The 21,979-nt window shown below is 40.1% G+C and overlaps 1 protein-coding gene across 1 annotated transcript in view; it reads left to right on the top strand.

The window, feature by feature from the left end:
* Positions 1–21,979, top strand: part of csmd2 (CUB and Sushi multiple domains 2) — a 253,729-nt gene that overhangs the window by 12,442 nt on the left and 219,308 nt on the right. Inside the window, 1 exon segment of the mRNA XM_034704867.1 lies at positions 10,721–10,937. Within this exon segment, the coding sequence (XP_034560758.1) occupies positions 10,721–10,937 (217 nt within the window).

Below are 21,979 nucleotides of genomic sequence, written 5' to 3' on the forward strand. Positions count from 1 at the left end.
GTTGAATAAACTCCCCCACAAAGACAGGGGTCGTTCTGAAAGGAAAGAACATCAACCGTAACATGTCTTTGACTCTGAATGGGTTATTTTCTATTGATTAGCTTGAAAACCTTGGTGTTAGGCTTGCAGAGAAGCTGTGTTGTTCACAGCAAGACAAACATACCAATGGGGCTTTTTAGATGTTTTGATAAGAAGAGGATGCACTGAAGTAAATAACATGATGATGAATAGCTGCTGTGTTTGGATCAGTGTGATACAGGGGAGTTTTAGAGATGTGCATACATGTGTGGGTGGCTTTTTATGGGTGGGTTGCTGGTCCTTTTTGGCCAGCCTGATAGCACTGCTGGTTAAATATGACCCAGCTGGAGGGAACTGCCTGACTACCCTCCTCTTCCCTTCCTCTATGTCTGAGAGAACACATGCTCCATTGTGCCTCTTCTGCCAGCAGAAATGCACTCATGCAAGGGTAGTGTGCAGTGAAAAATGTTCTTTCCCATTCACCTTTGAATACTCTTTAAACTGTTGTGCCCATAATATATTTTATTATGTGCTTTCCTCTATTTTGTTGATTTCTCTGACGGTGCTAGTGGTCTGCAGTTTGGGGGGGGACAAAGACTGCTACGACAGCCCCAAACACACTTTTGCACCCATGAAAGAGTGCCTTTCTGCATATGAGCCTCATATGTCTCAGCATGCAGCCACTTTCTTTGATGCTTTAATCTTTGGCTTCATTTTTTTTGTATGTGGGTGTTGTTTATTTTCCAGCTGTGTATATTTCACCCTCCAGCTACATTGCTTTGACAATGTGTTTTTGTGTGTTAGCACATGTGTGTACAAACTATGTGTTGCCATTGGCGTCAACACATCATTTAAATAGAAGCTAGAGCTTGTGATGAGGGTGTCACAACTGGCAGTTTTGCAAAAGTAAAGATGCATGTAGCTTCTGACTTGCAGTTGAAAGAGTGTGTTGACAAGTGCATCCATAAGTGTTTATGCTCAAGCTTTCTCTCCCTGCTTGATTTTACACAGATCATTGTTTTTCTTCACACTTCCTTGCAGAAGAAAGCCATTCCAACCTTCAAGTGTGCATTATTATGTAAAGGCAAGCTCCATTTTTCTGCCCTTTTAAGGGAAACACATTTGCCATTCAGCCCAGTGGAAACAACCTGCGAGGGGAGGGCTGAGGAAGAGCAACCTCATCCCAAGTGCCTTCCACTGCATTTGGCTTGTCTGTAATGGCAGACGCTGTCGTCCTGGCCCCAACATTAGCCTAATGTATGGAGGCGAGTGGGATTGCTGAGCTCACCCATTTCCATTTTAATGGCGGCCATCCAGAGGTTAATTCGGATATGATGCGGTCAAGGCGCGCATATGCGCTGACACGTCAAGAGACAAATAGTAATGCTGAGAGGATCTATGGGGCGGAAGGGTTTATCTTTCCACCAGGGAGGCAGTTACTGGCAGACGCACACCCACAAAACATTTTGTTGTTTGAAGTTTACTCATGGGATGGCTTATGTGTGATAGTTGATGGCTTTGTTACTTGATAAACCCCAAGTGAGGCGCTTATTTGGTTGGAAATTATTCCATGTTTGCTCCACAGGGATGTTCATTTTGCATATATATAGCCCCTGACAGACTGCATCTATGAAGGCTTTATGGTTTCTCTTGAGAATAACGGAAGAGCTGAACTCATATTTTTTCTCATATTGATGCGGATAGTTCGGTTGTATCTCAGTTTAATGGGTTGATACATGTATAGACATTATGGAACATTTTGTTTTGCAATCATTGAACAATTTAGCCTGTTCTGTTTCCGAGCTGAGGCTCAGTAGTTCTCAAAAGTCATGAATCAGACAAGCTGTGTCATGGTAAGACATGCTGGAATTCTGATATGAAAATGTTCAACAGGTGTCAGATTCCTGAGGTTTCTGCCAGTTTAAAGTTGTTGCCAAAGGCTTGCTCAAGGTGGACCCATGTTGGGTCCATGGAACTATAATGACAGATTACAATCCAGACCTGCTCTTTTTGTACAGTCTCTTGAGAGAACTTTTGTTATGTTTGGCACAATACTATAAAAAATGCATGGTTGTAGATCAAATGACCTTGCAAACACATTCACCGTGGGTTCACATGCATACAGGCATTCTGGTTTCAGAAACCTGGTGAAGCCCCTATCCTGGTTTTGAGAAACCTGGAGATACTACATGAATCTAATGATACTGGGCCATGTCAGAGTTTCTTTCAAAGTTTCTTAACATTCTTTGTTCGTACAGAACACTGACCATTATGGTAAGAAGAAATTTACAATAAATGTATACCTTTTTCCACGGATGCAGCTATGGTGGTGGGTTAAAAAAGAAAGTATCCACTCTTATTTATTGTGTATTGCAACAGTCTGCTCCTTTGCACAAAGCATTTTGGTATACGTAGTAGAGCGGATCTGGATCCCACAGCTTTGCAACAACTTTCCCCCTCCAAATCATATGTTTTAAAGCAAACAGTTGTAAGGTGTATTATTAAGAAAAGCAAAATTTCTCAAAAGAACCATGTAAGACAAAAGAAACAAAGTAGCCGAGTTGGACAGCATGCAATCAAGTAAGCATGTGCTCTTTCCTCACCAAGTTTGATGTCGGCAAGTAATAACACTGCAGTGATATGCATCTTCATTAAACAAATCTGTATGCTTGAAAGTGAGTTTCAACTGATACATCTTTTGTCACATGTCCGCAATGATTAAAGGGAGCAGCTGTGGCTGTGACTTGTAGTCAAAAAAGCAACTATACTGTAACTCTTGGCAATTGTCATTAATTATAGCTCTGCTAAAGCTAATTTAATTAATGCTAAACATATTTTGTTTCTGGAAATGTCTTCACAATAAAAGTCTGCAGTTGATATGTAGTTGAAATATCTTTATTCTGAAGGCAATGACATGTTCTAGTGGTACCTTAACACGAGTCTAGCTGTAAAATATATAGTAGATGTCTAAAGGGGGAAGGGAGTCCTAGGACACACTGGGATGTAATACTGTTACAGTAAAAAGCAAACAATACTGTGATATACTGTACAGTACTTTCCAGGTCATAGTGCCAACCCCTACTGCACAAGGGTGACCAGAAACCATTCAAAAGTGATACGAAAGATCATGTTTTTCATGTTTCACACAAAAGTGATACCCAGTGGAAGGTCAAAACCAGGATAAGACAAAGCCAGGATTCTTATAGGCTTGCTAACTACCTCAATTAGTTTGATGCAAGACATAAGAAATTAAACACTTTTATCACTGACTGCAAAACCAGGATTGTCTTTTGTTGATATGTTTCATCTTAAAGATAAACTCAAATCCAGATGAGGAAACCAGACCTGGGAGGGATAAAGAGATAGTATGCCAGAGAGCAGATATTTAGTCTTGTAATGCGATATCTTTTGTGTCTTTATACTGTTTTGTGAATGGGATGTTGGGATTATTTTCACCAGGATGAAATTTCCTCCTTTTAAGAGTCACTGTTGTCAGTGTAATTGCATCTGGGCAGAGGGGTTACTTGTAGATATGTGACTATACTCTCTCAGGGTATAGGGATTACAGACATACATGTGCTGATAGCAGACAGCTGATACCTCCGTATGTAGACGTGAATACACAACAAATTACACACTGGTGAATCATCCTTCCATGTGGATGTCTAGAATCAGCCAACAGTGCTGATTAAGCGCTGTCTTGCTGGGAATGTCACACTGGCTGTCTGTGACCTCACCATAGACAGGTAACTGGACACAGGAAATAGATAGAAAATATGTTCCCCCATATAAACGTCCTCCCTTTTTCCAAATGATTTGCCAAATGATACATTCTTTCTGTCAATTTTGCATCTGTCTGCTCCCCCTTGCCCTCACTTTCTAGCTTTCCTCTGGTCTCCTTCCCTCCACTTTGAAGGGTCTCTGTCCTGTAGGAGTACAGCACAGTGACTGTGGATTCATCAAAGTGTCACAGTGCAGCACCGCAGCTCTGTGTGCCCGCTACTAAACAACTGCCCTGGCAAAGCAAACAATAGCTCCCACACACACACACACACACACACACACACACACACACACACACACACACACACACACACACACACACACACACACACACACACACACACACACACACACACACACACACACACACATATTTAGAACTCAAGTACAGCTCCAGCAAGGTCATACTCTCCCTGTACAAGCATTTGGCGGCTTGCACTCTGTAGATGGTTAATGCCAAGCAGATGCTGCCAGTGTACTAAGCAGTGGACAACATATCTGTTGAACTTGCACAGACACAAGCGTAGTTAACAAAGCAGTGCGAGCCAACTCAAATAGTTCCCATGCTGAGGGATAAAATACACACCATCAAAGCAAGTTAGCAATTTCCCTAATTGCTGAACCAGCGAATATGCCACCATTCCATATTCATAATGGTTCACCTGAACTTGCGCAACTTAAGAAAATATGACCTTTTACTTTGCCGCAGGTCCAGCCGTGCAAAAACAGCACGGCCAGCAGTCTGTTTATGTGGTCTTTATGGTGTGTCAGTGGGGTCAACTGCAGGATGGGCTTTCCCTGCAGATTTACACTGAGGGGCTCCACTGTAGGTCACCAGCTCCCAGCAGCTAATTTCATAATGCACCCTGGGCGAGGCTTAAATAATGCAGCTCTAGCCTGGGAGTGCTGGATCTACTTAATCAAGACTCTGGGTTTTTGAAGAAGAAGAATAGAGAGTAGACTTATAGTGAGTGGTTTTACCTCCACTGCAAATTTATCTCACGGTTGAGAACTATTCTGTGTGTAGTTTTACAAGATCACACAGAAACACTAAAATGTAAGATGACAGTGCTGCAATGAGATTCAAACTGCGTAAATTTCAAATAAAACTTGTACATCTCTGCCTAGTGCTTGGCAAAAAATCCATTCTTTACAAGTCTTTGATATATCCATTTTAATTCTACCTGTGTATTTTGTAGAAAGGACAAACTGTTTTCATTGCTGCAGCCAAAATTGTAACCTCTCCAGAAGCACTACCTGAGTCTTTTATCCATGATTGTATGCGTCATTATCGATTTAAGAGCCGGTCACTTGACACAGGTGCTCAAACTTCAAAATAGCCTTCGCTGGAGCTCTGGCACTCTCAGTAGACTTATTCTCTGTCATGTAGTGTTTTTTCTTGGCTCTGCTTAATTGTGCCTATGAAACATGGAGCCTGCTTCTATGCGTGGTTGATCATCTGTCATAAATCAATATTTACTGCATGTTCAGTCCCTTTATGACACATGCAATCAAGGGTGAGATGCTTTTATGCAGTTGCAGAACGTATTTCTTTTATATTCTGTTTCATTTAATGCCAAGAAGAGATGTATACTCCCTACATATGCTGATGACTAAATAAGGGACAATGTAATGAAGTCTGTAATTTGCACACTGTATATTTTACAGCTTACTACACTGAGTTGCTACCTAAGAAAAATATTTGACACAATATTTTGACATGGAAATGTTTTAAATTAATTTCAAAATGATTCCATATTTATTCCGCCAACAGATGATCCAATTTTCCCCACATTTGGAACTATACCATAACAACGGTAAACTGTGGAGCCTCCTTAAAATCAGCCTACTGAGCTTCTATGACTTACATGTAACTGAACATTTCCATCAATGGTGAAATGGGGAAAATGTGAACTAATAACAAATGTTGTGTTAAGAGACTTTAAAGAGCAAGTCAACACTGTACTGTACTGTAGAGAAAAAGCAGCAACAACAGCAGATAAATATGTATGGCTACAGTGCCAATAACAATGGTAAAGGTATATCAGGGAGGGGGCATTAACACTTGGAATGTCTGGTTCCCTGGCAGTCCAAGCCTATAGCAGAATGACTAGGGGCTGATCCAAGCTTTAGCCAACCCTGAAAATAAAAGCTTTATCAGAAATTAGAAAGGAGAGGGACCTGAAAATTGAAGGCTGTACTTCCACAAGAAGCCTGCATGCTGGAAGTCTAGTTTTCTACAGAGGTGATAGGGCACAATCAGCTCTTAAATGGATGGTGCCTTACCACTAAGAGCTTTGTTGGTCTGAAGAAGGATTTAAACCTAAAACAATATATCTGTGATCTCTTCTTCTAGCTCTAGTCAGTATATGTCGAGGAGCATCCTGGATCAGCAGTAGTTGTTTGAGAATTTCTAGGGCAGCCTGAGTCATAGTCTATTGACATTTTATTTTCACCATTGTTTTAACAGCTCAGTGTTTACTTCAATGTTTTTTTAGATTTCTCTGTCATAGCCTTCAAATTTATGTATCTCATAACCACTCTTATTTTTTCATTCAGCTGTTTTCATCTCGTTTCATTGTCTCCCACAATAAACAGACCACAGTCAAATTAATCTGTTTTATTTTTCAGTCTTATGGTTGATCTGAATACCGTCAGTCCTCTGTCTTCAATCAGAGGTATATTCCTGGCAACTGTCTGATCCTCAAAGCAGTGGTTAGCCAAAGAGAAATAGCAGAGCTTACAATGTGGTAACTGACTAATTAGAAGCCAGAATCTTACATAGTGCATGACAGAATTGTCTGTTAACCCTCCAGGATCTTTTCTGTCTTGAAGAATTCAATCCCAAAACGAATTAATTACACTTTAGTTGTCTTGACCTCCCTGGTCTCGTTTTGTAATTCTGCTCATCCCTCACATAATAACTTGTTGTCAACATGCAAGAGGTTCGCCATCCACTCTGACCCCTATCAGGCTCTTCCATCAGGCCGCAGTTTGAGCCATTGATTGGCATTTGTCTGATGGGGGCCTGCTAATGAAGGTGATGATGGAGGAATTATTGACCAGGCTGTGTGTATGAAAATCAGGTAGGAGAGGTGGATTTGGAGGTTTTACCTGGATATTAGTATTGACCTGATGGTAATTGGAAGGGTGGATGCTCACTTGCTGCTCTCATTTAAAAGCTTTAATGAAAAATCGGATGGAGATGGCGTCTCCATTTGTTTTTTCGTGTGTTGCTGGTTAAGATGAGGACTGAGAAAAAGACAAAAGAAAGAGACACAGGGCTACACAATGTGATGCTTGGTTATTTTCAACACACTACACACTCTTTTTCTATAACCCTGATTCCAAAACTGTTGGGTCACTGCGTAATATGTCAAAAAAACATGATAGTTTATAAATAATTTAAACCCTGTATATTATTGAAAATAGCACAAAAACCTCATGGTGGAAGGTGAAACTGAATTTTATTTTAAATCTTTTTAAGTTGATGCCAGCAGCAAATTTCAAGAAAGTTTGGACAGGGGCATGTTTTCCATTGTGTTGCATCACCTCTTTTTTTAACAACACTCTGTTAATGTTTGTACACCAAGGAGACCAGTCTCTGGAATTTTGAATATGAAATGTTGTCCCATTTTTGTCTGATATAAGATTTGAGCCGCTCAATAGTTTGGCGGTCTATTTTGTAATGTTTGTCAAAATGTGGTTTGGCATTGTTTTGCTGAAATATGAAGGGTTGTCACTGAAAAAGGCTTTGCATGGATGGTAGCATATGTTGCTCCCAAAGCTGTATATTGTTCAGCATTAGTGTTGCCTTCCCAGATGTGCCAGCTACCCATGCCATTGCTACTTAAGCATGCATTATGCACCATCACATATGCTGGCTTTTGAACTGTGAACTGATAACAAGCCAGGCGGTCCAACTATTTTTTTTAGAGTAAAGGACACAGTGTCAATGATTTCTAAATAGAATGTCAATTTTTGATTTGTCAGACCACATTATTCCCTTCACCTCAGTCTTAAATGGGTTTGAGCCCAGAGAAGTCACTGGAATGTTTGTTGCTTGGTACAGTTTTAACCTACATTTATGGTTAAACGGATTAAGTTTGTTTGCAGTCAATGGTTTGTGAAAATTATCTTCAGCCTGTTTGTAATGCAGTGCCACATGAGGGCCTTTAGATCACTGCCATTGGCTTAGGGCCTTGTCCCTTTGGTGCAGAATTCCATATCATTATATTATGCAATGTAAATGATACAATTCACAAATTCTTTGCAGTTTTATGCAAAGGAACATAACTGGGATCTTCCGATCTTAACTTCTGAGAAACTCATCCTCTATGGAATTAATTTATTATACCCATTAACCTGTTGCAAGGTAACCCTAATAAGTTGGGAGATGTTCCCCCAGGTGTTATCTTAGCATTACACACAACACAATGGTTTTACTGAGTTTTCCTTGTCCCAACTTTTTTGAAACATGTTGCTGGCATGAAATTATAGTGTCAATATCATATCATATCTTCACACTATCTTTAATAAATATAAATCAAATTATTTGGAAACCACCAAAATTTGTGTTTTTAAACATTTTACACTTCATCCCAAGCTAGTGAATTGGAATGCCTGGAACTGTAGTTGTACATCATCTTAATTTGATCCATTTTGTCTTACCATTTTCCTAAGAACTCATTGCAACACTTGTAGATCTCCTCAGTGCTCAACCCTAACTGCAACATCATAAATCTAACAACGTGTATTCAAGTGGCCAGAGTTCAAGTACACACATTAGCATCTTTCGGAAGAGGTCAAGCTCAAATGAAGTGCTGAAAAGTGACAGCAGAGAGAGAGAGGGCCCGGCCTATGTTTTTTCCAAGAGAAAGGCCTCAGGGTCAAACAGTGGCATGATGGATACACTGTGACTGGAGATGCTATTATCCTCCTGCTGCTGCCGATGCCATCCAGACAGTCAGGATCTTTCCCACTTTGACACTATCTACCCTTTTTACCCTTCCCTTCAACAAGGAGAAAAATTAGTGCAACAAAATGTTATTATTGGTTTTGTGTGAGTGTGTGTGTGTGCATAATCTGGTGCTTTTCAAGCAGAATGTTAGAATTCTGATGCAGTACAAAGCCCTTCAAAGCTTAAAAAATGCCTTTATTATTGCTATATGCAAAAAACAGATGCAGGGTTTGTTGTCTGGCTAACCAGGGATTATCCAAATCTATGCTTAAATGTTTTAATATCTTTTCTTTATCTTCATGTGTTTTCTTTCAAAATATTTCTTTTAAAATCTCAGTTGTGTGTAGAGGAATCAAAATGCCCCAGTTTTTCCTCTCGTGTCTGCTTTTCATGCTTGGTGCCTTATTACCTGTAAATCCCTGCTGGTTTTCAGGCATGAAGCTCATGCAGAATGAAATTTGGACAGGTATATTTTTTTTAGCCTTGAGATTATTCTATCATCAGCATACAGATTGACATAGAATCTGTATGTTTCACAAGCATTCACTAAGGAAAACACACTCCATCCTGGAGGGATTTGATACAGCAGCCTTCACTTTGACATGTTATGACTGTGCTTTGTGTTAAAACAGGATTCTTGTTTTAATATGCCCTGTTGTATTATGCTCAGGTAGTGCAGCTCATTTCAATGCATCGATTTATCCAACATAAATACTGTAAGAATGTAACAACACAAAAGTCATATCTGCTGAGTGTTGTGTTGTTTGTGTTGCTGAATAATGTGTGTTGTGCTGATAACAGATGTCCTCCAATTATGCTCTCCTAATTACATTTTAATCAGGCTGCATTATGATTCAGGTTTGTGGCTGAAGCAAACAAAGGGAAAATGCGGATCATTTGTATAAATAGCATGTATTGTTGCGTGACATTCTAATCCATTCCCTCCATGAGGCTATTTATACACGCAGGTTGCCTTTGTGTGACAATAACTTCACTTATGTTAGTTTCCTGCTGCAAAATAAAGTCTAGTTAGAATATGTTCCATTCCTACCGTGGCAGTTCAAAGCTTCAACACATATGGTGTGCGATTAAGATTTAAACTTTATTCTCTTGTGACGTCTCAGTGACAGACCAACAACCGTCTGCACATATTTATACGTCCATGAGTTGAAAATGACTTTAGCTATCTTTTTTTTATGGAGTGAATAGTCACTACCCATGTAAGGGATTAAATAAGTGTCTGAATATCCACTGTGCAATACATGCACAGATGACACAAGCAGAGCTACACAACATGTATGAGCATTCACACATCAGATCACATTAGCCATTAATTACTGCTAAATCCCTAACATTGATTAAAAGTCTCATCTGTGCTCAGTTGCAGACAAGTCATTTAGCTGGGGGATTCAAAATACACACACATGGTTCACACTTCACACATCCAACCCAGACTCTGCACTGATGGATGGCAACACATATCATTGATATGTATGATTGAAGGCAGTGCGAATGGCTGTTGAGGAAAATGTAAGATGAATGCAATTACTGTGAAACCCAAGTGTGTCTCTCTTTATGTGTTTGCTATTTCCTCATCTTCTCTCCTCCAGCCATGTCCGCCATGTATAAACGTGGTAAAGTATCACTAATGTGGTGGAGGGGCCTGCGAGTGATCAAGTGTGTGATGATGGAGGTGCTCGAGGTTGGGAAAGCTGGGGGAGGGCGAGCCATTTAGCGTTGCTGTATTAATGGCTAACGCTGCACGCTGTAGGTGATAATGGATGCTGCAGCACTTGATGCAAACTGTTTGAGTGCGTATGTGTGAATATGATTTCTATTCGTGGATATAGAGGAATATAATTTATGTGGTTTTATACTTTTAATGCTTCAAACTTTCTTCTAGCTGTAGTAACACACCTTACAACTTTTTAATAATGGTCTTTTTTCTTCTTTCTACAGCTCAGAACTGCAGTTACACACTACACAGTCCCAATGGGACGATAGAGTCTCCCGGCTACCCATACGGTTATCCTAACTATGCCAACTGTACATGGGTGATTGTGGCGGCGGAGCACAACCGGATACAGCTGGTGTTTCAAGGCTTCGCTCTGGAAGAGGACTTTGACATCTTGTCTGTATATGACGGGCCGCCCAGCCCGGGGAACCTGCGGACACGGTAAGGACGGCCTCGTTTTCATGCATACTGCATGTGTAATGATTTTAATTGTGTTTTTTGGCAAGTTAAACACTGATAAAGGTTTTTTGTAAATGTCACAATTTATTTGTTTTTCTTGCAAAAATGTGGTTTGACATGCTGGCATTTAGTGTGACAGTTTGGCATTTGGAGGATAGTTTAAAGGGTAGTTAAAGGATACTTGTTCCATGATATCATGACGATAAAACACTGAAATATCATTTCTGTTCATAAAATTCTATTCACATAATTGTCAGAGATTTTTTTTTCTTTTTTTGGTAATTGGCTTTTGTTGAGTATTGGACACTTGTAATCCAGGATACAATTTACTGAACACATTGTTGGCCTGCAAGACAACTTCAAAGGTTTGGGAGAAAATAATTATTAAGGTATATTTCAGTGATGGCTAAAAGTGTTGTCATATTCCAGTTCAGGAATCCGAATCAAGTCCGACTCATGTCCTGATTTACTGGACTAAAGCTCCAGCATTCCTGACTCAAACTGTGAAGCTGGAGAGGACTAAGACTTATACATTTATAAAAACTGTCTTATTTTTTTTATATTTTTTTTGTATATGGCCCATATTTATTCAGTTTTTGAGCAATGCTGACACGTGCATCATGTACATCCACATTCATGTGTTGTCTTGTTCAGCAACATTGATTGATTCAACAAACAGATGAAACATTTAAGATCCCTCATGTAGGAACAGTCCACAGCAGGACAGATTTTCTCATTGATTTGAAGCAGACGCTCATAGTTATGGAAAGTTCAGTGATTCTTGTGTTAGTGTTCGATGTTACTTTTCCATTCTGCTAATCCCGTAAAGAACACTGCAGGAGCTCGTATTTGTTAACAGAGCTATCAATTAATCATCATCCACAGAGAGACGTGCTCAATGTGCAGCCTACGGGCCGTTTCATCACACTGCTATTAGCATGGCTACTTAGCTAGCCATGCTGTGTTTGTGTGAACTAACCTGCTCCCTTTCTGGTGACCTTGTCACTTATTTTGTTGCATATTACTGCATCTGCAGCAATGGCTTCCTCTTTCAAATTGTTTCCCTCTCTACTCCACAATTCCTTTTCTTCCTTTCCATTTCACCTGGCGATAATGCCGTCTTATGTCAACTGAGAGGCAGCAAGTAGAAGGTTGCAGTTTGACACTACAGCAACAGGCTGAGCCCAATGAACTGACCTTTAGAGTCACATACTGTATGATGATGCATGCATTCAGAGAGGTCTATTCGCTTGTTCTTGCCATTCACACTGACTTCTCACTGCAGACCAAATAGTCCCTCAGGCTTCCAGGAGATGTACTGGTGCTCCCGATGTACAATCTGTGCCTCTGACTTGGACTCTAACACTGTGAATTTAAGATTTCACTCAGACAAAAAAGCTTGGTGACTTGACAGCATTACTGATGGCAAATTCTACAATCAAATGACATAATCGTATCACTTTTTGTTGGACATACAATTAATGAAAACTGTACTTGAGTAAAATGACCAATAAGAGGCAGAAAAATAACATTAAGAGAATTGGTCCAACAAAAACAGTTTGGCCAAACTTGAAAATGAAGGTGTACATTTTGTTTCTTGAAACCATCAATCACACTTCACAGACCAATGTCATTGTTTAACATTAAATGATGCACACCAGCTTTTTTGTTGAAACTCATGTTTACAACCTGTTGTTTCTTTCCAGATCTCAGTATTTACTGTAATACGTACAGTTATTGTGACCAATAACAAATATGTCAAAAGCCCTCAAACTGAGCCCACAGTTGTATTAGACTTGAAAATGTCCTTCAGAGAGTCATTAGGTATTGATGAAGCTAGTGGCCTGGAACCTTGAAAAGAGTCAGAACTTTAGTTTAATCAAGACTGTAATCAGTGATGCATTCAGAAGCAGTTTACAAAGATCCTTTGGTGACTAATACAAGATGCACTCTGTGGACACTGTGACAGCATCCAAGGTTATTTTCTGGGATTCTGGGGCTCGTTTTGTGCTCCAGAGCTTCGAGCAAAAATGGAATAAAACTTGCTGGGGTCAGGACTCAAACAAACAATTTCTGAATCAACAGTCTCATCCACTCATAAGAATTGTCAATTTAGAAGCCTCAGGAAGTGCTGCCTTGTGCCAACATTGCTGAACTCGAACTGAAATATTTGCTCTCTGGTTTGTAGAGTTTCATGCTTATTCAGTTTACACAGTTCAACTGAACCAGTCTGGATTTGGGAGATAAATATTGTCAGGCTGAAATTGCCATCTAAACAGCCAGACGTCTATTTGTATTAGCTACAATTATCAGATACAGAGCAGATTTTCACTCATGCATTTATGTATTTTGGGATATTATTGCTTGCAGCCCGATATCTGTCAGACCTCTCTGCGCTCCCTCACTTACAGGCTAACTTAATTAGCAACAATTGCTGCATCTGATCAGCGAAAGCTCCACCAAAAGCTGCTTTTTAATTCCTGTCACCTTCTGCTATGAGCTTGGCCTTGCAAACAGATTAAAGCACATGTTACGCAAGCTCTCCAGAGGCACATGAGAGGAATATTCTTGAGGGCTTTTGTTATTGATGCTGTTTTGAGTCCCTGTCGGCCTCTCTGTTTCTCCCCGTCGAAATCTCTCTCACCTCTCCCCTGCCCCCTCCTCTTCCTCCTTGCGTCTCTCATTCTGTGCCAGCATTGCCTCCGCTGCATCTCCCCGCAGAAAGCGAATGAAAGAGAGAAGAAAATCCATTATGGATTGGTGTTGTGCGTTTCTCCTCAGCCTTTTCTCCTGTTTGGACCTCTGGGCTCTGTTGTATATTGATGCTCCGGCGGGATGACGGGGAAGCGTTCCACTTGCTCTGTCTAAGAGCTTTGAAAATAAGTAAAGGGAAAGAAAATGAATTTTAAAAAAAGAAGATGGAGAAGAGAGAAAAATAAAGAACAAATGAGGGAGATTGGAAAGCAGTAGGAGTTTTCAAGAGTTTGTCGGGAGTTCAGATCTCCCTCAGATTTCTCTTGTGTAGTCTTTGACCGCAGCTTTTCTCATTTCAAAGGAGGCATTTTGCGAAAGTGAGACTTTAAAAGGCTGAGGAAAAGCTGAAAGCATCTCACCAGTCTGCCCCGAAATGCATGTATATTTACACCACACACACGCTTTCATGAGCGCATTTCCATACACACACAGAGATGCATGTGTGATAATTCAGCCCTCCTTTTGCTCTTATCTCCTGCTTGTGTCAGAAGTAATTTTCCTCCCATCTCTCTTGCTCCTCTTCCTCCAATTGCTCCTCTACCTCCCCTCATTTTCTTCCTAACCTATTTTTTTAATGTTTTATCTCCTCTGCCTGCTCTCCATTTTGTGTCCTGCGTGCTGTGTTTGCTGCATTTGATCAGACTTTTATGTATATCACTCCATAGAATGTAGAGGTGCAAATTTTCCCTTTGATCTCCAGTCATCATCAAAAATGAATGTTTTCCCTCACTTGGTGTTCAAATGATAACCTTTGATTTGTTTTTCAAAGTAGTCACTTTCCATTAGGTTTGTTTATTTATCTATTAATTTATTCGCTGCTGTCAAGAGCAAAGCTGAGGAAATGGTTATCAGGGGGATGCTGGCTTACGAATCAGTTCAGATGTATACGTGTGTGTGTGTGTGTGTGTGTGTGTGTGTGTGTGTGTGTGTGTGTGTGTGTGTGTGTGCGTGTGCGTGTGCGTGTGCGTGTGTTTCCAAGTATATATGCACCTGGTTTGTGTATGTGTGTGCTCCGGCAGCATGTTTCTTTATGAGTCACTGTCATGAGTCAGTCTGTTGCAGCAGCACTTCATTAAACTGCTGATCCCAACTGACATCTGGGACTGCAGAGAAATTGTTTGAAATGGTAGAAAAAGTATATGCAGTGGTATATATGGTGAAGTAAAGGAGGAAGCTGCTGCAGATATTTGATTTTTAAGCTGAGCTTTAATTTCCAGAGAGGGTGTAATGATTAAGTGGTTAAGTGTATCTTGCACCCTATGTGTGGTGGAAGCTATCAATTACTGCACAAAGGCAGAGGTTGAACTGAAACTAACCTCAAGGTGAAATCTATCTGAAGTAGTTCTAATGTCTGTGCAGAAAAATCCCCAATCCTACATTTATCCCAAAATGAAAAAGTGAATTAATTGCATCATTTTCTGCATCCTTTTCTCTTTTTTTCCTTCATTTTTCAAGCCTTCCTATCAAGTGTTTCTTCAAGAAATAACCTGTGCCAAGTCCTATTTGTTATACTCCAAATGAGTTTCACTGAAGCGGCTAAATTCCGTTTTGGTGTTTCCATATTTGACTGATTTGTAAACAAGTTATCAAGTATTTTATTGTGTCAGAGTTGGCAGGTAAACCTGTTTTTGCCTGGGATGAAACTGAGCCAGCTTTTAAAGGTACTGTGAGGAGTGTTTGACTGGTTTTGAAATAATGTCACTCTTAACTGATGCCTCTTCATGACAAGTAGTTAACTGTGACAAGATCGGTTGTGTCTTTATACTGATTTTTTTTTTAACTTTCTTTAAAAGTCAATATTCAGCACTCACCATGAAGTGTCTATGTTCAGAACCCTGCTAGTGAAGTTTGTATTAGACACAAGTTAGAAAGCAGCGGCGTTTTTGTCCCTCTCTAAATAATTTTTTTTTACATAATGTTTTGTACTCATGACTGATATCAGAGCAGAATTATCAAAAAATAAGTTTTCTGTTGAAGTATTGTTTTAAAACTCTGCAATAAGGGGCTTTGATGGTAAAAGACCAAAATGGCTATGAGAAGGATTTAATGTTTATATCTATGTGTGAATGCTTCACTGCCCTCGAGGTATGAAAGAGTTAAATCATGTGCATATTTATTCTGACATTTCTTTGAACACCAGAGCACACACCATGACACCATGACTGTCATTGGTAATGTTGAACTGTTGCATCTGGTCACCTTTATAAGATAACTTATGCTTTAGTAACTAAACCACTGTTTACAAAGTTACATTAAATAATTATGCGTAGCTGTAAATCATTACATTTCCTCATCTCTGTATCCTGTGAAAAGTTGTCTTGAACAAAGAGAAAGAGAAGAAGTATGAAAAGCAAGATCGATGTTTCATTTTCCTCCACATAATGTACGCTTTGGCAAGAGCCACATCTTGCAGTGACAGTGGGTGATGGTGCTCATGGGAAATGCAGTCTTCATCCCAGAATTAACACTGCCAATTTTGAAGGAAACACAACATGAATGGTTCTTAAAGAGTCTCAACTCCATTTCTAATTATCTCAGCTTAAAACAGAGTCGTTCTTTTTATGATCTCTTTAAAAGAGTTCTGTCTCACCCTGATTCCCATTTCCGGTATATTCCCTATATTTAAAGATGACAAAGTTCCAAAATCCAGTACTAACTTTAGTTTGTATTTTGTTCTCTTCACGGGAGACTGCTTTTTATGTTTGACAGTAGATGTAAAAAGCAAACATTCATTGAAATAAGTGGTGGGAATGGCCAGGTGACTCATGATACGATATGATACAATACGTTACAATACAATACTGTACGAAACGATACCATATGATACAGGATACTAGGCTCCTAACAATAATTTGACATGAAAGATACTGTAAAGTATAAATATTAAAAAACAAATAACGCCTCATGATATCTGATAAAATAAACACCTATAAAAAGACAAAGTACAGGGTCAAGTTGTCAGTGTGTAAGGTGTAAGTCTTCCGCGTCATGCTAATTTGTAGCATGCAGGAATGCGTTTTCCATTTGTTTCCAATAAATGGGCAATAAATTATCTCATAAGAATCCAGACCATGTATGTCCATCCATCACAGGTGGGTGAAACTCTCCAGACTTCATTACATAATCCATCTTTCTTTTTTCTTTCAGCCTACAGTGCTGGATGAGCGCTTTCTTTCTTATTCTTGGTTTTAATTGCGGCTAGCAAATGTCTTAGCTGCTTTTCACCGCGGTGTGACATCCTGCCGTCTTCTTGTATTCTGCAGCTGTCATCTTCCTCTTCAGCCAATTAACTGCCATTCATCTTCCCCTCATTCATGTCATTAGTGCCATCCTGTGGAGTCATTAAGTAGTAATGTAGTGAGATAGGTTGGCAGGGAAAGCCATTTGGAGAGCCTTATTTTTTTCTATTAAAATATCAATATTTTGGACTGGTGTATTGATACTTATCTCACACAGCTCAGGACAACAATTTATTGCCATATGAATATTTGTCCACCTCTACTGATGACATTACTTTAAAACGATCAGTTAAGCAGTAAAATATGGATGGGTTTAGTTTACATTTTGTGAATACAAAATCATCAAATTTACTGTTGCAATTCCTGCATGTTGTTGCCAACTGAGCAAAAATTAATTACATTTTCATAATGCAGTGAAATTGGCCAGTCATGTGCTTATCTGGTTATTACTTAATGTGAGAGTGTTGTTGTGCACGTCCACTTGGATACCAGTGACCATGATATCCATGATTAAACAGAGCCTGTGGGGCTGTAGCACAGGGAGACCTGGCTTGACCTTAAGCGAAACAATGAGCTTCCATCAGCTCATTCACTGTCACTCTGTACGGCAGCTTACAGTTCTCACTTGTAAAAAGTATTTCTTTTCTGCTTCATGTCACATTTTACCTTGTTGCTGCCAATCCAGTAACACTGAGTTCATTTCAGCAGAGGGAAAAAGCTATCAGGGTTTGTGAAGGCATCTCTCTCTCCACATGCCTCCCTCTCTGTGATGGAGTGATGGAACGGAGGGACTTAAAGCCTGGCAGTCTGGCGGGGGAGGGGAAGAGGGAGAGAGGAGGAGGAGAAGGAGGCGTGAAAGGGACAGATTTTCAGCCGGCGGGCAGGATTGGACCTAAATAAGGAGCACTAGTGCATGGTGCTAGGAGTGGCACTAACACTACAGTGAGCCCTCGGTGCCGTGAGGTTGAGGCATCACAATATGAGTGTGTGCGTGGATTTTTCTGTGTGTGTGTATGTCTGTCGGCTTGCAGTGGGGTATTGAGGTTGGTGTGCAGCCCGTCCTAGCAAGCTACTTCAGTGTCAACAAAATCAAGGTTTATTGGAATACAGATAAAGTGAACACAGCACTGACAAACACACACTCTGACACACACTTTTAAGCACAGAGTAAATGGCAGTGGGCTGGAAAACTGTGAGCCCTGTAATTCCGCAGACACATAATGTTTCAGAGATGTTTCTGCGATTTGGAAAGCACTTGAGAGCACAAGTGCTTGTACAGTATATGCATAAGGGGGGGAATATTATATACATGCTTTCATATTGTTGCTACTTGTCGTTCAAAGTTTCATTTCATGAACATAAATCTTGTATTTAAAAGCAGCTTATGAAAGCAGGCTGTGAAGGACTACTGTCATATACTCAAGATCGTCAAAATTATCCTTCAGCTCATAAGTACTCTGAACTAAAGATTAAATGAGAAATTACTAGTAGATAGTAGACATTCAGGTGAAATCATGATTGATTTTTCTCTGAAAATATCCGACAGGATCTTGTCACAGCTTCTTAAATGTGAGAATTTGCAAATTTTGCCATTTCGGGTAATCAAAATCGATTTTCTTTGGGTTTTTGCACTGCTGGTTATTGGAAAGGTAAGCAGTTTTAGGATTTCAGCTTTTACAAAACCAAGAATAGAGCCAGCTCCCTAATTGCCCAAGATTTTGAAAAGATCACACAGATAAGTGCCAATGATCGATTACATCAATCAGTCAGTCCATCTGTATGCATAAAGGCTGATTTATACTTCTGCGTCTCCCCTACGCAGCAGGGGCTGACGCGGACATGAGCCCCACATACTTGTGCGTCGGTGTGTCTGTGTCGCGCAGCAATTCTCCGCCGAAACGCCTGAGGGCAGTGCGCTCTCTCTGATAGCCGGCCGCCTGCTTCCGGTCCCGCTACGATCTCTGTTTACTTTTCCACAGAGTTTCAGAGGGTGTTATGTTAATCTACAGCTGATACATGTTGCTGTTTATCATACAGACATGATTACATGAAGAATAGAGAGGAGGAGATGAAATACACGGCCGATGTGCGGCCGATGTCCGGGATCCCGGAAGTGTTGTAAATGCGGGAAAGACAAAGCCGCCGAGCGGACCAATCACAGAGCTTGCGGTCCACGTCGGCTCTACGGGTAGTTACATTTTGGAGGAGGTGCACGTCAGCTACGTGCGTAGGCCTTGGCGTAAGTACGGGAGCTACGCGGACCCCCGGCGTAGGGTACGCCGTTGATTCAACGCAGAAGTATAAATCAGCCTTAAGGCACCAATTCATAATTTTTCTTTACCTCAAGACAGTTTAGCAATGGGAAGTTCTAGACAGTACTCTTTGTTATATTCTGTAAGATAATATTCTATTTTATCATATCTTAATCCACCACGACCAGAGCACTTTGTAGCATTTAGGAATTTAAAGTGATGAGGAAAATCTTCTGTTAACAGGCAGAAACCTCGAGCAGAAGCAGATTCATCTTGAACAGCCATCTGCCTCGACTGTTTTGGGCTTAGAAAGTAGGAAAGAGGGGTGTGGATCCAGACATACCACAACAACCACAAAAACGACAGCTCGTACAGATTTATGGTTACAGTGCCAGTTATAATGCTAAAAGTTTTTGTGATATTAGCAGGAAAAGCCAAGTATGAAAGATTGATTTTAATATTGATAATTAAAGTTACTTGTCTTTTACAATCACTGTAAAATCTGAAATATAAAATCACACTGGTATATAAAATGCAGTCTCCCATAGGGAAAGATGTTTTAATTATGTTTCCGTGGAAAGACTTTGCTTTTATGCTAATGTATAGCTCTTTCTAGTACTATTTGTACTATCTGTAACTGCAACATTTCCCACTACCCCTACTGTAGTTGAGCTCAGCCTTTGGTAGCGTAGTTAGTTGTAAGACTGACTGCCCATACAATCAATTCACAGAGTTTCATAAATCAATTAGTAAATCAATTTTACCATCTTTAGCTCAATACTTAGTGTTAGCTTGTTTGTATCTGTAGTTGGTAGCTGGGTAATAGATGGGATAACGTTTTGTGTATGGGTCATTCTTGCAAAACAGAATCTTTTCAGGGTGGACAAGACCGCTTCTCTTCATTTCAGGTTCTTGTTCCACTCTGTCAGGATTCTATTGTGCAGGATCACCAGCTGGCTATACATTACCCCTTACATATTCACCTTTTGAAGTTGATACAGCTACATTTTAGCAAAAAGTTGCCTCATGCAGATATGCTGAAACAACAATATTTTGGAGTTATGTTTCTTTCTTGCTATGTTTGGCTACCATTTGGGTACAGGGTTGATATCCTACCTTTTGATTTTGAAGCTTTTCAGTTGGAAACAGCTGCACTAGGACAAAAAGTTCACACACAAATGTGATCAAAGTGAACAACAAAGTCATGTTTTAGGCTCTGAAAACAAACAACCCCCCCCCCCCCCCCCCCCCCCCCCCCCAAAAAAAAATCTCAACTTTTTATGCGATTCAAAATGCACAAAATTATCTTGTAGCATTACAACAATTAAAACTGAGTCTAAATAATAAGCATCACAATTGGAAACCACTAAAGTCCCATTTGTCATTTAATAGATATTTCTCCACAGTTGACACCTTCTACGTTACAAATTATGATTGGATACATTTTTTTATTTTGTTAACAGTTTTGGTTGTTAAAATTGTAGTTTTTTTTTGAGTGTGTGTGTGTGTGTGGGGGGGGCAGGTTTTTATTCTACTGTTTTTTATTTTCATGTTTATTAACAATGATATCAGATTTGATATAAAAAGATATATTTCTGTTTTGTTTGATATACTATAACACACATATTTAGCTTTAGAGCTGCTGTAATCTTTTATTTTATCACCTCTATATTGAGTTAGTGCGGGTCACATTACACGGATTACTATACAGCACAGAAGTGGCTGCTAGCATGGATCAATAAAGCTTGCGTTAATTCAATCCCCTGTGTCTCCCAGCATTCAGTGTGTATCCATGTCTCATACTGTGCGTGTGAACAGTTGCAGAGTTAGTCAATGAGTCAAGCCTGTAGAAGCGATATCTCCGGGTCAGGGTGAGAGTGGGTGACGTACAATGGCACTTCCTGCGTAAACGCTTGCCATGGCCATAACTCCTCCTCAGTGAAGGCCTCAGCAATCAATCTCTCCCAACACACACTTTGGGAAATTACTCCACTGTGTGCACGTGTACGATGTCTGTTTGCATATATTCGTTTCTTCTTCGTTCATCTGGAGCGGCACGTGCAGATATGTTAACACATTGTTGTGACGTTCCATGGAAGCAGTGCTTATCCACAAGAGGCAGAGGTGTGTGTGTGTGTGTGTGAGAGAGAGAATATGGCTTCAAGGCTGCATTCTTTTGTTTGTTTGTTATTATTCTCCATCTTCTTCAACAGCATCCAGTGACACACATGCACCCTCTGTAGATATGTCAGATTCTTCTCACATGCTCCCTCAAACATGTGCAAGCAGACACACACACACACACACACACACACACACACACACACACACACACACACACACACACACACACACACACGTTTGAGGATTTATGATTCCTGTGAGTCTGGCTTGTTAATGGAGAGACTGCCACTTATCAACGCCAGCCGTAACGACAGTCGGCTAAAAACAGGGGGAAGAGTGATAGTTTGTTTTTCATCATCTCGCGTTGGGAAAAAGTGAAACGATGTGGAGATTTATGACACCTGCTCACCTGTGAGGCAGAATTATTAGGCCCTGCAACCCCAGATTAGAGAAATAATCAACTAGATGGCTGTGAATTTATAACCCACATTCTGTTTATCACTCATTGCTGGTATTGCTATTGACATTCTTCCCATCCCTGAGTTTATCAGTGGTCTTAACAGGATACACTTCAGCAGAGGTATGAAATGAAATGTTTCCCTGCCGAGACCAAACATTAAATTCTCTGTGCACCCTTCAAAAAAGATGTGTCATC

The sequence above is a fragment of the Notolabrus celidotus genome, chromosome 16, assembly GCF_009762535.1.
Source record: "Notolabrus celidotus isolate fNotCel1 chromosome 16, fNotCel1.pri, whole genome shotgun sequence".
Classification (NCBI taxonomy): domain Eukaryota; kingdom Metazoa; phylum Chordata; class Actinopteri; order Labriformes; family Labridae; genus Notolabrus; species Notolabrus celidotus.